Here is a 15946-nt window from a genome sequence, read left to right as displayed (position 1 = left end):
TTTATTTCAGCTTCATCAAGCTCGTCGATGTCTGCACTAATGCAGGTGCGTATAAATTCACAGACCCTGTCTCTGAATGCTTGACTTGTTAACAGTACCCTCATATCTTCCGCCGTAGGGCCCCCAACAAGCCACATTATAATATGAAGGTGAAGACTTCCCCGACCTTGAGCTTCGACAGAGCCAATGTACGCCTTCAGTTCCCCAACTATTCCAGGTCTTCGTTGTATCTTCTTGGCTCCTTTCCCAGCTGTTAATCCAAAAAGTTCCTCTAGAATGACCTGGATGACTAGATGAAAAAAGCGTGCTGATGCATAGGGATCTTTTGCAATCGTCGAATTACGCTCCTTTGAAGACGGGCCAACCAATGAATTAAACTTGTCCAAATCTATCCCGACGCCTGCCATAACTTGCGCTATGGGGTCTTGAGTATCGCTCGGATTGATAGTTATCCAAAGGTTGGGTGGGTTAAGTACCACCGTTGCACTCCATATCTTGGTTCTAATGCTTTTGTGAGACTCATCGGTGCCTTGGACGTTTGCTCGTACAGCAGTTATCTGCGAGCGAAGGGCTTGTACAGAAGGATTTGAGAAAGGTACACGACGAGCTTCTTCAGCACTCGCTTTCAGAAGATCGGCAGGCTTCAACATACGGATGGCAACTTCATTGTTCCGATACGCAGATCTTTGCATTTGCAACGCTGCGGAACGGCAGACCATTCTTTTCTGCATGACACCAAATACCTGGAAGACGAATTGAAGATCGTAGCGAAATCGTTTATCGTGATATTGGAGTGCCCAGTGTGAGTGAACTTCATAGGGTACAGTTTCCTTACGCCAAACTTCAAATCCGCCAGCACCGTATGGGAAAAGGACGGGAAATGATCCCAGGAGATGGTTAGGATTGCTTGGTCCGCCATCTGATCTCAAACCCGTTACTTCATCTTTACGTGCGTATTCATTGATAAAGGCACTAGATCTGCATATCAGGAAAGAAGGGTTTTGATCTTCTTCAGATGCATTCGCAAAAGCATGAGACACAACGTCGCTATCTGTGACACCAGACCCAGAAATGTCGATCATGCCTGTGGCTTGCATCGGTATCACAGAGGCCGGAATATCTTCTTTTTATTTATTTATGATCAACACCTCAGTGGTCAAAGACTGTTCAGAAAACTTACCAGCTACGTCCAAATCTGTATCGTTGTCAAATGTAACAACGCCTGATGCAATGCCAAAAGCGTAATCTAAGTAGGCATGAGTTTCATCTATAATAATAACGAGAAGATATTCACGAACCTTCAGGGATATCAAGCTCCTCCTCAGGACGATCTTCATCATCTATTGGTACGTAACCATCCTGTTCTCGAGCTAATGCACCAACATCTGACGAATGCTTCACAGTTGACATAATCTCTCGTGGAACGCCAGTCTCTGGTAACTGGGAAAGTCGTTCTTCTGATATGACCATGTCGCGATAAAGGGGATTATTGGCCTTTAACCATTCCAAGGCCTGTCTAACACGATTCCGTCGGACGTACAACATTTCAGGCATCAAGGACGAAGGCACGTCTTTGGGCCCTACAAAGGTCACCCCGATAATTGATGATAATATAGAAGCAGGTGGAGGCATACATGGTCCTTGAACCATATCTTGAATTTCATCGCTGTCAAGGCGGTAGGTGGACACATTTCCTTTCAATCCACTGGCCATTTCTGACTTCCAATAACGGGCACGTTTGTCTTTGGGATACAGTTTCACAATGTAGGCCACTGGGTAATATTTTGCAATCAGGAGACGCTCAGGAAGGCTGAGAACTTTCAACACCCATGGGATATCACCGATCCACATGTTATTTGCAAGAGACAGAGGAGGTAGGGAGTTTTTCGACAACTTGTGATTGCACTGATCGCAGATAGTAGCAAATCCTGCAGCGTTAATACCTGCACGTTCAAGGAGCATTCCGTCTGTCAAATGGTGATGCAGATGGGGACGAGAAGGACGCAAATGATGGCGGAAGGGAATTTCATTGGGGACATATGTGACAACTTCATCGGCGCCAACCTCTCTAGCACATGACGCGCAAACGGCTGTGTTTAACGCTTCGTTACCAGTGCGCAACAAGAAATTTGAAATGCCTTCGTTCATTTGTTGTTCGGAGGGAAGATGGAGAAATCGGTTATCAAACTCTGGAGTCCAATCAACACCTGAGTTTTCTTGTGCAAGATCGGTAACTGAAGACCCAATTTGCATTTCTTGTTCTTGAAAACTGACCTCTCTTTGATTAGGTAGTTCGGTGTTTGTCCTTCTGCGTTTTGAGGGTCCAGCAACAGCAAAATCTGAATGTCTTTTACTGGGTAAAACACTGGATAACGACTTCCGCACATGTACCTGGTCTTCAATAGACAAAGAAGCGATAGCCTCCATGATTTGGGACCTATAACGAGGAGTTGCATGCAGAAGGCCATAACTTGCAAGGAGGATTTGAGAAGAATTATAGTTCTGAAGCTCCTTTGTGACCGAACTGACTGTCCATGATGCAGGAACTGCCTCGTCAATGTAGGTGGAGCCAGATAGACCCAGACGACGTGTTCTCAGATTGTTTAGAAGGTAAGTTTGATTTGTTGCCGATAAAGCAGTGGCAGCATTGATAAGAGTAGATCTCGTTTGGCGATCACGAGAAGGCAATGTTGGCAGTGGCCATGCCGTGATGATTTCTGAACGAGTATAGGGGGTAAGACATGAAGTTGCAGTGGACGTGTCCCACAAAGACAACTGAGATGTATCGGATTGCATAGTGATAAAATGAGATGTGAATGGGTAGAGTTTTTTTTTAGTGTTAACTTCTCAAGATCCGGTGATACTGTGTTATAAAATAGCGCATCACGCTGGTCTGGAAGAAAGCGTGCCTGTGAACCCGTTTAAGCGGGGCACCCATATCCGGTTGACTTGGACTTGGTGTTGCGCACTATCTTGCCCTAAGCTTGAAAAATGGATAGACTGACGATCAGGTTTATAATGATCATTGAGGTGGGATGAGGTGCGTTTTTGTGTTCAAGTATAAAAAAAAGATAAAAAATTCTTAGGCAGATGGAGAGTTGAGTTTGAGTGCTGTTCCCGAGCAGAGTTGGGAGTCAGAGGATAGGGGCAGGGAGATATAGAGGGAGGATTGGGGAGAAGAGTACACGCAAGCGTGGTGGTTCAACTTCTTGAGCAAAATGAGCTCTTACATTTGGACGTTTGGAGGAGGTGATCTATACACTTTTTTTCTTGTTCAACTGTATACAAATAAGAGTTTATAAGATAAGAAATTCACAAAACAATCAATCCTAAGAGCAAGAGATATAACGAAATGCAACCATGAGGGTTTGAAATAGAAAAAATGAGTCCAAGTTAATGTTCTACGACCTAATATAGTACAAAACAAAACCTTGCAACACGGTTTGGTTGGATTTGGCAGCAGTCTAGAGCGGTCTCTAACGCTTCGGCTGAAATAAAAGTGATATATGACCTTGGGGGCCAGTACGATGGAATTGCTTGGTTGGGTTTGGCAGCAGTCTAGAGCGGTCTCTAACGCTTCGGCTGAAATAAAAGTGATATATGACCTTGGGGGCCAGTACGATGGATTTGATTGGTTGGGTTTGGCAACAGTCTAGAGCGGTCTCTAACGCTTCGGCTGAAATAAAAACGATATATGACCTTGGGGGCTAGTACGATGGATTTGCTTGGTTGGGTTTGGCAGCCAGTCTAGAGCGGTCTCTAACGCTTCGGCTGAAATAAAAACGATATATGACCTTGGGGGACAGCACGACGGCTTACATAATTATGACCGTGGTAATAGACCTTGACAAGCAAGGTAATTTCAACCACCATCATCTAAATTTCGTTCACCCTCTCGGATGTCAGGCCATACCCAAAACACGGTCAGAATCCAGACTCTATACCTCATCAACACTCCTAACCTCTTCTCTTACCTAGTGGCCTCCAGAATTGACGCACAATGTGCTTATATACCTTGACAGCGACGATGTGGCGAGAATGGCGCGCGTCGGCAATACTTTTCAAGCAGAGGCCGAGCGCCTCCTTTCGCGAAGGAGGACCAATTGGGAAAAATCACTGCGGAAGCCCGACATGTACAGGTGCGGACTCGGAGTTGACGTGGATCCCACTACCAAGTATTCTGGTCAGGGGTCACGTCTAGTACAAGAACTCATCTTCTGGTATTCACACGAGGACAATTTGGACTCGAACACTTTGGACATGCTCGTCATTGATCAGCTGTGCGAGGGCTTATTGCTAATGACATCCCTGAAGCACTTAACAATACGTCTTCCGGGTAAGCCAGAATTTGAGGTTCTTGAAGCCATAAATTCTACGCTCGCGTACGCATTTGCTTGGTTACTTTTTTCACTATTTGACTTTTGTCAGTCGTTGCACATTCTCCTTGAAGACACTTTATCTACCTGAACATTTCGAACTGTTTCCCTGGATTCTAAACCAACCTGAACTCAAAATAATCGCGGTGTATACCTGGAATTATATCTGGGGATTTGACAAGGACAAGCATTTGAGCTGTCAACGATGGCTTTCAAATTCGCCCTGCTTCCGAAACTCTCCAACCTTTTTCATTCTTTCTCGAAGAGACCAGGAGATGAATGTAATCTCCGCCTTCCTCACTTTCTCCCCTCAATGGAGTGCAAAGCTCATTAATGATTCCCTGGAACGCTTTTATGAAATCCCACGGAACATCACTAAGTTAGGTCTGTACGTGCAAACTATGGACGAACTGGATGATAGGAATGTCCTGTCGGTCATCAGGTCAATCTCAGATCACTTCGTCAACATAGATTCCTTGGACTTATTTGTGGGAGACTGTATGATTCACCTGGTGAGGCTACCCAGCATTTTGTCACCGTTGCTGGCAGCGTCAATTGACGACTTTGCCCAAAAGAATCCTGAAGCTCTTGCCTCAGTACTCTCGTGCCTTACAGGCGAATTTCAACAACTGGAGATTCAATTTTGGGAACGGCCATCGAATCGGAAGGACAATCCACTGGCCTACTCCTTCCATTATCAAAAATTAAAGCTTTGCAAGATCTGGTCAGAGCGATGCCCAAGTTTGGCTTACATCGGCTTTCCAGATTACACTGGCAGGGAAATAGATTTAGGATGGAAGACAGGAGTGATTTTCTGACTAGTGGGGCAGTGTTCTTACGGCTGAGTTTCCGGAGTCAGAGGTTGGGCAGAATTACTTGAAAAAAAGAATCGACGGACAGACAACTACGTAGCACGGATGTTTAGTGAAAAAATCAACACCACCTAACACCAATCTGGCATGGTAAGGAAGGTAGTTAGCGTTTCTGGCATGTCGAAACAAATGTATTCATCATTAGTCACATCTTCAAAAAGTTTGAAAGCTACATAGGTCTACAAGACCTAAATAGCTTCGTTAGGTAATTAGGTTGACCCCCGATATATAGGTACCATTAGACACCACTTTGGTTATGTACGTTTTTGTAGGTGGTCCTAGGTTGATAGGCAGTAGTCTACTTAACCTAGGTAGGTACTGTAGCGCCGTTAGAAGAGATGAAACAGATTTCATTATTGGGTACAGGTATGTATCGCGCGTCAATCCTCCTCTTCCGACAACACCAGACCTTCCCATTCCTTTTTCGCTGCCTCTACCTCATCTTCAGCAATCCTAGCGGCTTGAATAACTTGAGGCGCATCGTCGGCTTTTGGGTGTTTTCTGAAGACAGTCATTAGAATCGCACGAAAACCAAAATAGAAGGAGAAATTACTTCGCCATTTTCAGCATATGCTTACGATCGTGGATGTCTCTTTCCTCGGCCCTCTTGTACTTCGGAGAACTTGGACTCTTGAAGTCCTAGATATTCAACTGTAACTTCTCTCAAAAGACAATTGAATTGCCTATTTTTTCCAAGGTTGCAAGTGGGAACTAGCAAATACGAGGGCAGAGCGATGCCCAAGTCTTACTCATGCTAGAAAACAGCAAACCACCGAAAAAGCTCTCAAAGATGGCAACTTCTGATAGCATTACGCATGCCTGTCCATCATACAGTAAGCAGGGAGAAAAACGTGAATCTTTTGGCTATGGCGCCGGTGCGCTTAACTTGAAGTAGATTCCATCGGTTTCCCTTTTCAACGATGGGCGATAAACAAAGAACGTCCAAAGTTCCCAACAACTGCAGTGTTATACATAGTAAGAGACATAAACAAAGCGGAAGTCCGAACGCCCTTCCTTCTGGTATACTAAGGCGAGTAGCAAGGGCTCATCATCGCTCAAGCGTTGGTTGCCCCGTAGTTCGCGGCCTGCTGATCCTGGTTTGGACCTTGCTGGTAGAGGGGCTGGTATTGGCCGCTTCCAATATCTAGGGAGAGTGATTAGTCCAGTGGAGATTAAGTCATTGCTAAATGAATGGGCGCACAAATGAACCCTCCGCTCCCGTACCGCTCCTCCGCCTGCATCTGCTTGTAGATCAACCAGAATGCATGGATCGCTCCGGGGACAAAGCCCAAGCTGTATTTGAGTCAACGTGTCAGGGAACTTCGTTAAGAGACTGGACTACGCACGCTGTGAGTAGGATGTTGATGAGGAGCTCACAGCTGCATCCTGTGATGAAGAATACACCAATTGGGGGGAAGAAGATGGTAACCTAGAGATTCCTTGAGTCAATAACCTCAAAGCGACGATTTGACCGCTTGAATCGACACGTACGAGAATGAGAAGGACGTCGGAGGTCTTGACCATTGTCGTGGAAACGTAATAAGCAGACAGGGTTGACTGCGTAATGAACATCCGTTATTTGGCTGTATTATTTTTGAAGGTGATTGGCCACGCTGCCGAGAATCGAGATCTCTTGACTTGGCATTGGCTTGATCAAATGCCCAGAACGGATTTTTCTTTCTTCACTCTTGAAAAGAGATGCTTGTCACAGTTCACTGCACGGATGGTGCGATCTTCGAAGTTTTTGTGGGCTGAAGAGGTCCTGAATACTAGCTGCGCGATCTAGCTAAAGGTGCGACGATGTGATTTGAGAACCGCCGTGGTTTTTGCGAGGTCTCATCTCTGCAGAATAGCATCGGTTAACCTGCTAATCTACATGCGTATCTAACTGCTTATATACTTTACTAACTCCGCAGCCTGACCGTCAATCATTCATCTTCTGGAAAGAACAGCGTGGTCGGTAAATTTTGCCATAGATTCGATAACATACATACTTCAGACACGCGATTGCCACCAACGCCAGCATCAGGCACTCCCTTACTCCATTCAAAAGGACGCGAGGACATGTCAGGCCTAAAAAAAAGAAACATATTGTTTCGTTGACTCACTGGGCCGAACGCAGCCGAAAAATCAGATCAGAATCGAAAGTACAAAACTCAAAGTCACCCTGATTTGGCTGATTCTCCGCATATCAACGTCGGATATATCGAAGACCAAAAGGGGGTTGTGAGCGGTGATTCACCGACCGACATTCCATTTTGGGACTGGTAACAAGACCTCGATCGGAGGGCACAGAACAATACACACAAACAACCGCTTCTCAATAATGCCACGCACTGGAAGCTTACAACTTTCGCTGAACGCCCAGCCCTGCCACCCACGCCCCCGCCACACACCAACAACAACGACGGCGACGGCACAGACAGCGTTGAGCACATAATCTCGTTGCTTTGCATCACCACCTAGATGGCTCGCAGTCGCCGCGAAAAGAAAAGGGGCCCAACTCCTCGACCATCCGCCAGGTCGTCGTCACGCTCGCCATCCTTATCGGATTCCTCCGTCGTTCAACATGCATCCGTCCTCAGCGAGCATACAGACGCTTTTGGGCCCTCTGTGTCGCGTTCTGGGTCTCCGATGCGACTCCACCCGGACACACTCGAGTCCGATCACACTGTGACGTGCCAATGGGAGGGATGTGGTAGGGTGTTCCCCCATCTTCCACCCTTAATCGAACACATTCGTAATGGTGAGCATAACCCCCGCTTGTTGTGTCATGATGTGTCGTCCCCATGTATCAAAGCAAACGGGCCCCGAAGTTGGAAATTCTACCGAAATCTCTGTTGAATAAGTTGGAAATGTTGACGGGGGGGTCCCCTGTAGTTCACTCCACCTCCATTTTTTTACCGGTGTTTGGATGCTTCGCGGCGCAGGGCCTGACATCGATGTTTTCAATAACGCATGGCTAAAATTTACTTCTTCAGATCACGTTGACGTGCAAAAGTCCAGTTATACCTGTGAATGGGCTGGGTGCCAGCGCGGCGGGGCTCAGCAAATCTCACGGTCTGCCCTCATTTCACATCTCAGGTCACACACGGGTGAAAAGCCTTTCGTCTGCTCCGTTCCAGGTATTCCTGTTTTTCGCTTATCTATCCATAACCCACTCAAATGCTCTTTCTCCACCAAGAATGTGACAAGTCATTCGCCCGCCCCGACTCCCTTCACAAGCACCTACGCAACCAGCACAACATTTCACCACCACCACCAGCCAGGGGAGGTTCCCGAAAACGAAAACGAGCCACTGAAGACGACGCAGGTCCATCCGCACCTCCACCCCCTGCGCCCTCTCCCGCGCCAACCAACAACGCTGGCACATTCAACACCTTCAAGGTCGAATCCCACACACCCTCCGAGGCCGTATTTGAAGATCCACAATCTGGAGCTGGGGCGACCCAGCACGAGTTTCGACAAGATGATTTCACCCCTCACCACTTGTCACATCCGCTCCGACAGCGGAGTGAGAACCAGAATCAAAACCGTGCTCCGACGAATGGGGTCCACCGGTCAGCGTCGCCAGCAGGTCTACCTCCAGGGGGAGATGAAGATGAAGGATACACATCTTCGTCGTCCGACACCCTTCCAGCGCACTTGCTTCCTCATCGATCACCCACGACGGGCTTGGTGCTTGGCCGCTCGCCGGCGATGGTGATGTACCTCCTGATGAAGGCCAAGCATCGGTACGCCTTGGAACAGCACGAAGAGCTGATTGAGCAGTTGAGGGTGATGAAGAAGGAAAAGGAGAGGGAGAAGGAACTAAAAGAGGAGGCGCTGGATCAGTTTTTCCGGGCTATAGCTGGGTATGTCCCGTCTTTTCTTGATTATATCCATCTGACCATGGCCCCTTGGAGCCGTGACGCGGAACAGCTGATGTTCATCGCACAACCCGTTGAATCTGGGTCACACATCCCTATCGTAGGGCCCCCTTCGGAGGGTGGTGGTCCACCCTTTGAGCAGAGTTATTTTGGGAGTATACCGATTACGAATGGCAACGGACGGTCGTGACGGTATTAGTGCGGGTACCCGGAGCGGATACTCGCGGGCTCGTGAGACGGCTTCATTGCCAGTCGACCTGTAACTCGCATGTTGCTACACTTTGGGACCTGTCAGTGGATCCAGTTTGGGATCTGATAATCGTCGGTTTGGCAGGTCCAATTCTGTCTGGTTGGCTGGCTTATTCGCTTTTAAGATTTGTATGGCTATTGTACCGTATGTATGTTGTTTAATTAACGATCTGGATGGACCACTGGACTTTTGTCTGTATGTGCCAAGGGTACGCAACGTATCCATTCTTGTGATGAGATGGGGCAGACACAAAGGATCAATACGTCAAAGTATCTACCTTGTATCTTGTAGGGGTGGCCTACTAGTAACCACCCATCGACACAGGAGCAGTCGTATGTGCGTGGTAGCCGTAGTTGTAGTCACTATTGTGCTCACTAGCCAGACATCATTGGTAGCCGTATACCGTGAAAGTCGTTTACCATTGTTCGATGGTGCTGAGAAAAGGTTGCTGGCGTTGAGAAAAGATTGCTAGCGTTGAGAAAGGTTGCTTTTGCTGAAAAGCGTGGCGATGAGAATGGTTCGAGATGAAGTTCTCCTGCATTGACCTTTTTAGCGATTCCAGACAGGTTGCCTTGACTTTGCCTCGACTGTGATGGGCGACATCATGCTGTAGAGCTGCACGATGACTGCAGCTTGCCAACGGTCTCCTCATTGGAGATGCCTTGAACGTCCGATTGCCCTCGACCCAGCCCAGATACAGCTCGCCAGAAGTTTATAAGCTGTTGCTCACGTACTGCGCTTTCTTTCGCTGGGTGTTATTCAAGTTGGCCTCGAGCAAATGCCAGGCCTCCTGTAATATTTCTTCGGTCGGGCGAGTCATTTGTTATAAATGCGGCTGGCCAAAGGCCTTGAATTGAATAACATTTGCTTCCATCGAGCCCGGGCGCCCATCTGAACAAGCAAAAACAAGCGTCGGGCATAGTACACGCCACGTTGCTCAAGTATGTATGGCGGTTTGGGAACCAAAATGTGGAGTTTTTGAGCACCAAATTTGAAATGCCTGCCATCCATACGCATTTTGAAGGCTCCGTGTCGGAAACCATTGTGTGCAACACCGAGCCGCATCCAGGCCTGTTTCAAGAATCATTGATCATTCTTTAGAGTCAACAATATTGGAAGTAACTGACTCGTTCTGGCCGAAAAGTGACTGCTTTTAGGGAGTTAGCACAGATGCGATGGGACGTTACATTGTCAGGGCAAATACAGGAAAAGACTGGAAAAGACTAAACCGGAAAATATTTCAACAGAGTTTCGGGAGGATCAACCCACGTGGAACTGCCCCACTCTGGGGCCCAAGACTGTGGACGCAGCTTCGGCTCAATGAGCAATGACTCTGGTGTCATCGAATGAACGATTGCCCCTAGTTTATCCAGAGCTTCCTTCGCACTTGGTCGATGTATCGGATCAAATTCGACCATACTCACGAGGTCGTCATCAATCTCGGGAACGGTGCTCTGAAATGCATGGGTGGTGAGCAAGGACCGAAAAAGAAGAGAGAAAAGATAGTGAAGGCAATTTACCCTGAATTCTGTGAAACACAAGGCTAGTTGCCAAACGTCGAGTTTGAAGGGATTATAGGGTTCTCCATTCTCTAACTCGGGGGGGCAAGGACGAGCATATTTTTCCGAATCTGGGAAGGAGCCGCCTACGGGAGGACTTATCGAAATGCAATCGTCTGCGGGGCATTCTGGCGGGAACATTACTGCGACTCCAAGGTCGATCAAATATACTCGAGGACAAAATGGGGCAATTTTCATCGTAACAAGCGAATCCGGCTGCCGTTCAACAACGAAATTATCACGAAATGCGTCCTGCAAGCATCAGGTAAGTGCATCAATCATAAAGCACGTCAGGTGGCTTACTCGATGAGCAATCTTTAAATCGTGAATAAATGCCAGGGCCTAGATGAAGGGGTCAAGAGGATTCAAATAGCAGCGAAATCGGTAGATGCACCTCCAACATCTGCATGAGCATGTAGACAATATCACCGACAGAGTTCCTCGCCCAGAAGTAATAAATATCTAGCATCGGTGCGTCAACTTTGGGGAAAAAACCAAGAACGATATCGTCCACCTGATACTCGGAAAACATGGGAAGAGCATGATTGTTGCTGTAGAGACTATGTTCGCCAGTAGCAATTTTCCTGAGGATCTCGAGGTGTTCATGTCCTTCCCTTCCGACGACAATAACTCGGATGATGACATCATGCCCTTCGCGCGTACGTGCAATTCTTGCAAGAGCGTTCTGCTCAGTGTATTGGTGGGATCCGGTAACGGCAGACGGATGTTGTAATGATACGAACGGTACATTCATATCCACCAAGCCAATTAACTGATCCTGGACCATCCTTGCGGATAGGTGTAACATACGAAAAGCCACCAGATAGTGGGTGGGAATTGCCAGGAGGCCTGCGTTGGGAGCGAAGACTCCGCCAGGATGTAACCGCCACTTGGCAAGACAAGAGTTCCTCCAAATGTTCCAAAGTTCGTCCTCTGCTTCTTCCATCCTCCAAGAGTTCAGACTGTTGGGAAGCTATTGGCAGGAACGGTTACAAAAAAGCTAAGTAGAAAAAGATGAAATAAACCTTTTGCCGAAGCCGTTGACGCTTTCCGCCACTACGCCTCGTCCAAAATGTGTACAACGATACCACGGTCACTGTCGATAATATTGCAGCGGTACTTCGGCAAAGGATTGTAGATTGTGACATAGTGGTTGGCGAGAAGATGGACCAACATGGATCAGGGCCGTCACTGCAGGCCTGGTACTTTTGAACTCCGCTTACAAACACCCGAATCATTTCAATGCCCATGCTTGGCCCATGCTCTTCGCCCTCCCCAACATGTCCCAATCGCCGACTCTGTCCCGCAATATTGCTGCAGCTACCTTGACAATAACAGTCATTCCTGCATCGTTGTACACATTTTGGGCAAGGAATGATCGTGGAAAACGTCAACGCCTTCGACAATCTGTTCGTTTTTTTTTTTTTTGTGACTGGCTTCGTTGTAACGTATCTCTCGATAACAGCTGCCCAGGAGTTTATAAACTTGGAGAATGCCTGGACCTTCTTACGAAGCAGAGGAAATGGTTTGGAAGGATCTGGACGTTTTATTCGCCCGTGAAGCGAATGTTACACTTTGGTCACATACAGGATGCGCAATTCTTCTACCGCCTGATGCCTCTCATCCATTATCCAGTGGATTTGCTTATGGTACACCAAACCGAAAGGAGTCTTCAGTCGGAACCATCAAACATCTTCGCGGCTTTCAGTATAGCGTTCCTAAAGTCCGATTCTAGTTCTTTTATGATTTAATATGATGTCGACATTCAACAGAATCCTCTAACCAGAGTCGGACGTACGCGTGAAGGGCATGACATTATGATTCGGGTTAGTGTTATTGGAAATGAAGGACACGAACATCTCAAAATTCTTAGGAGGCTTGCTAGCGGAGAACATAGCCTCTACAGCACTAATCACACTCTACCTATGATTGCAGAGTTTCAGTTCGAAGATGTCGTTTTTGGGTTTTTTCCGAAAGTGGGTGAGTCACTGAAGCTTGCGTATGATTTCTGGCTAGAGAACTCTGTTGGAGACATTGTCGACATGTTCATGCAGATGTTGGAGGTACACTAACTGAGAAAAAAGAATGTCTGGTCATTTTTTGGACAAAGTTGGTGCTGTAACACAAGAACCAAACATTTTCAGAACTAAGCTCTGGTGTATGAGACATAGCTAAGGAGGTGTAGATTGTACATACCAAGTCTGGGGATGAATGAATGAAAACTCAGGATAAGGCAGAGCATTCACTGTGACAACTTCCAAAAATGGGATTTGACAAAATAGGAAATTCTGAATGACTGCAACCTACTGAAAGCAATTCACAACTTGAGGAAGAGATATTTTGAACACTGGATCTCCCTGCTATTGTTATGAGCTTCATAAAGTCTTTGGGCTAGAAAATTTATATCCTCCCCTAAAAGGTAAATTTGAACTTGTTCTCCACTTTATGTATTTTTCACTCAATATATTTGTTGGAATGAGGAAAAATGACTCCCTATTAATGTTTGTAGTGTGTATAATACAAAAGGTAGGTAGAAATGTTAAAATGACCATTGTATGATGTCTGTAGAAGTTAATTTCCAGAGTTTTTCTCAAAGTAAACAAGTATCTACAACATCAGTCCTTCTTTTCTGCAAGAAGAAAAAATGCTACCACCCTTTTGAGTTAATCCATGGAGACTCAGGATGTCCTTTAAACAACACCTGAAGTATAATATGATAGCAAATAAATTTACACTGGGTATAACTTGAATAGTCCCCAAGAAAAGTACATTTTGCATAGAGCAATGGTCCTGGACCAATCCTTGACATTTTTCTTGGTGAATTGGGGCTGAAAATATTTCACAAGGCACTTCTCATACCTAGGAACACTATCCCAAGGAAATAAACAGAGGTCCTATTCATACAAGGATCTGAGACCCCCAGACCTTTCTAGGCCTGATTTGGAAATCTCTCTGTCATGCTTCAGTGAGCTTTGTGGGCCATTTGAGAAGCATCTGTGCCCAAAACTCAAGAGATAGGTAGAAGCACTTGGCATGGACATTTAAAAACACCCATATTAACTGCAACCCCTTGGAAGCAGGGTTTCTGGGAACCATATTGACTATATGTCTCTTAATTTTCACAGTTTCTTGAAGTTTTATTAGCCATTAAATGCTTTATTCCTGGCAATGTGGTCAAATCAGATCACGGAACAGTAATAGTTATGTATATGTACAATACTATGACAATAGATACCTTCTCCTATCAATCCTGGGCAATATTTGCAACTGCAAATGTCCAAGGAGGGGAATCAATTCAAATTCACTTTTTTGGGGAGACTATAGAATTTTATATCTCAGAGACTTTATGGGGCTTATGACAATAGCAGGGAGATTGAGTGTTTAAAATATTTCTGCTTCAAATTGTGAATTGCTTCCAGTAGGTTGCAGTCATTCAGAATTTCCCATTTTGTCAAATCGCATTTTTGGAAGTTGTCACAGTGAATGCTCTGCCTTATCCTGAGTTTTCATTCATTCATCCCCAGACTTGGTATTTACAATCTACGCCTCCTTAGCTATGTCTCATACACCAGAGCTTAGTTCTGAAAATGTTTGGTTCTTGTGTTACAGCACCAACTTTGTCCAAAAAATGACCAGACATTCTTTTTTCCCAGTTAGTGTATGTTCGACCGGTATTTTTGCTCCTTGGACACTGTTAAATATTTCTATCAAGGCCCTTGCATATCTTCACGATCTGAAGATCGCCTATCGAGTAGGCGATATAATTGACTTGATAATCAATGTTTTTCATCTTAGAATTTGTAGGACACATTCTGCGATAACTTCGTCATCCAATGGCAGCCAGAGTCTCTGCTCACAATGAAGATTGCCGCATCTCGCCCAAGAGTCTATCTGATCGATTTCGAAGTTGCAATAGAGTTTCCACTTGATTGCCCCCCCAGAAGAATGTGTCTGTATAGGTGTCCCAATTGGAGGGTCCTTCCCTCAACCCGAAATGTACTCGTGTCCTTGTCCACTTGAGTTGCTTTCCAGAACAGTCTACTGTCCCTTCAAGCTGGACGTTTGGCAGTTAGGCTGTAGCCTTGTGGAATTTGAAGTAAGTTGTTATCTTTTTTTTCATTGTCCGCGCCATCGCTCACTATCTGTGCATCTTAGAGCACAATCCCTGCCATTGATGAGGTTCTCGCGAGGATGACTGATGTTGACCCAGTACGTCGACTCAGTGCAAGGGAGGCGCTGGATAGATTCTCAACGATTGTTCACTCAATGGGACCTGAGGACCTGCTCATTGACGTCAGCTGCCTGAGCTAAAATGGATTCAGACTGAAGATCTCCCACGTATTTAGACTCTTAAGTCACTGCATGTAGTTGTTACAAATAACTTGGAGCTGGATGGATAGTCTCTTGGATCCCTCCTCTTCAAATGGCTCTCGAATGCGTGTTTTTGCCTTTGTGGCTGACCAGGTCATATTAGTATGCCTATTCAGGGCTTCCGCCGCCATTGACACGAACCCTAGTAAATTTCCGGATCTCGTGCGTTCAGAAACATCGCATCGCTAAGCCGTATCAATTTCCAGTTCAGTGCTTGATCGCAATATTTGTCCCGATTTGCATCACTATTTAGCGTGGGCGTGTGAGCCATAGACTCGTGACCAGTCCTTATATGAGGAAACCCTCTAGAATCGTGAGTTTACGCACATGATACTAGATAGGACCTGTCACAGGTCTATGTGAGCCAATCCAACTTCCACTTTCTCACCACGGCCTCCGAGGATTGAGAGGGACGACTACTGGGTTCTCTGCTTCTATAACGGGTGCTAGTCTCACTCCGTCTGTCATCGTCTTATGGTTATTGAAATATTGACTATGGGTTGCTAGTCTTCAATCTTGATAGGACCTGTCACAGGTCTATGTGAGCCAATCCAACTTCCACTTTCTCACCACGGCTTCCGAGGATTGAGAGGGACGACTACTGGGTTCTCTGCTTCTATAACGGGTGCTAGTCTTACTCCGTCTGTCA

At 46.2% G+C, this 15946-nt stretch overlaps 6 protein-coding genes across 6 annotated transcripts; 3 read left to right on the top strand and 3 right to left on the bottom strand.

Moving 5' to 3' along the window:
- Positions 1-3825: 3825 nt before the first annotated feature.
- LACBIDRAFT_331500 (uncharacterized protein) lies at positions 3826-5194 on the top strand (the record flags this gene model as incomplete). Its single annotated transcript, XM_001885902.1, has 3 exons — positions 3826-3856; positions 3989-4382; positions 4429-5194. The coding sequence occupies 3 exons, from the start codon at positions 3826-3828 to the stop codon at positions 5192-5194; spliced, it is 1191 nt and encodes a 396-aa protein (XP_001885937.1).
- Positions 5195-6090: 896 nt separating this feature from the next.
- Positions 6091-6392, bottom strand: LACBIDRAFT_174791 (uncharacterized protein; the record flags this gene model as incomplete). The annotated part of the gene is made up of 1 exon (XM_001885827.1): positions 6091-6392. A coding segment is annotated over one exon (177 nt), but the record flags the coding sequence as incomplete, so codon positions are not given.
- A 49-nt stretch (positions 6393-6441) lies between these two features.
- LACBIDRAFT_155182 (uncharacterized protein) lies at positions 6442-6760 on the bottom strand (the record flags this gene model as incomplete). Its single annotated transcript, XM_001885826.1, has 3 exons — positions 6442-6541; positions 6595-6677; positions 6740-6760. Coding segments are annotated over 3 exons (204 nt in total), but the record flags the coding sequence as incomplete, so codon positions are not given.
- Positions 6761-7714: 954 nt separating this feature from the next.
- Positions 7715-9307, top strand: LACBIDRAFT_307210 (uncharacterized protein; the record flags this gene model as incomplete). The annotated part of the gene is made up of 4 exons (XM_001885901.1): positions 7715-7994; positions 8230-8373; positions 8433-9102; positions 9154-9307. The coding sequence occupies 4 exons, from the start codon at positions 7715-7717 to the stop codon at positions 9305-9307; spliced, it is 1248 nt and encodes a 415-aa protein (XP_001885936.1).
- Positions 9308-10590: 1283 nt separating this feature from the next.
- On the bottom strand, positions 10591-12074 carry LACBIDRAFT_307209 (uncharacterized protein; the record flags this gene model as incomplete). The annotated part of the gene is made up of 5 exons (XM_001885825.1): positions 10591-10821; positions 10888-11178; positions 11230-11268; positions 11321-11899; positions 11952-12074. 5 exons carry the CDS (start codon positions 12072-12074, stop codon positions 10591-10593), a joined length of 1263 nt encoding a protein of 420 aa, XP_001885860.1.
- Positions 12075-14920: 2846 nt separating this feature from the next.
- LACBIDRAFT_307208 (uncharacterized protein) lies at positions 14921-15237 on the top strand (the record flags this gene model as incomplete). The annotated part of the gene is made up of 2 exons (XM_001885900.1): positions 14921-15022; positions 15082-15237. The coding sequence occupies 2 exons, from the start codon at positions 14921-14923 to the stop codon at positions 15235-15237; spliced, it is 258 nt and encodes an 85-aa protein (XP_001885935.1).
- Positions 15238-15946: the final 709 nt, after the last annotated feature.

Source organism: Laccaria bicolor, genomic scaffold, assembly GCF_000143565.1.
Source record: "Laccaria bicolor S238N-H82 LACBIscaffold_34 genomic scaffold, whole genome shotgun sequence".
NCBI classification, from domain to species: domain Eukaryota; kingdom Fungi; phylum Basidiomycota; class Agaricomycetes; order Agaricales; family Hydnangiaceae; genus Laccaria; species Laccaria bicolor.
The sequence above is the reverse complement of the archived record's forward strand: the minus strand, read 5'-3'. Positions and strand labels throughout refer to the sequence as shown.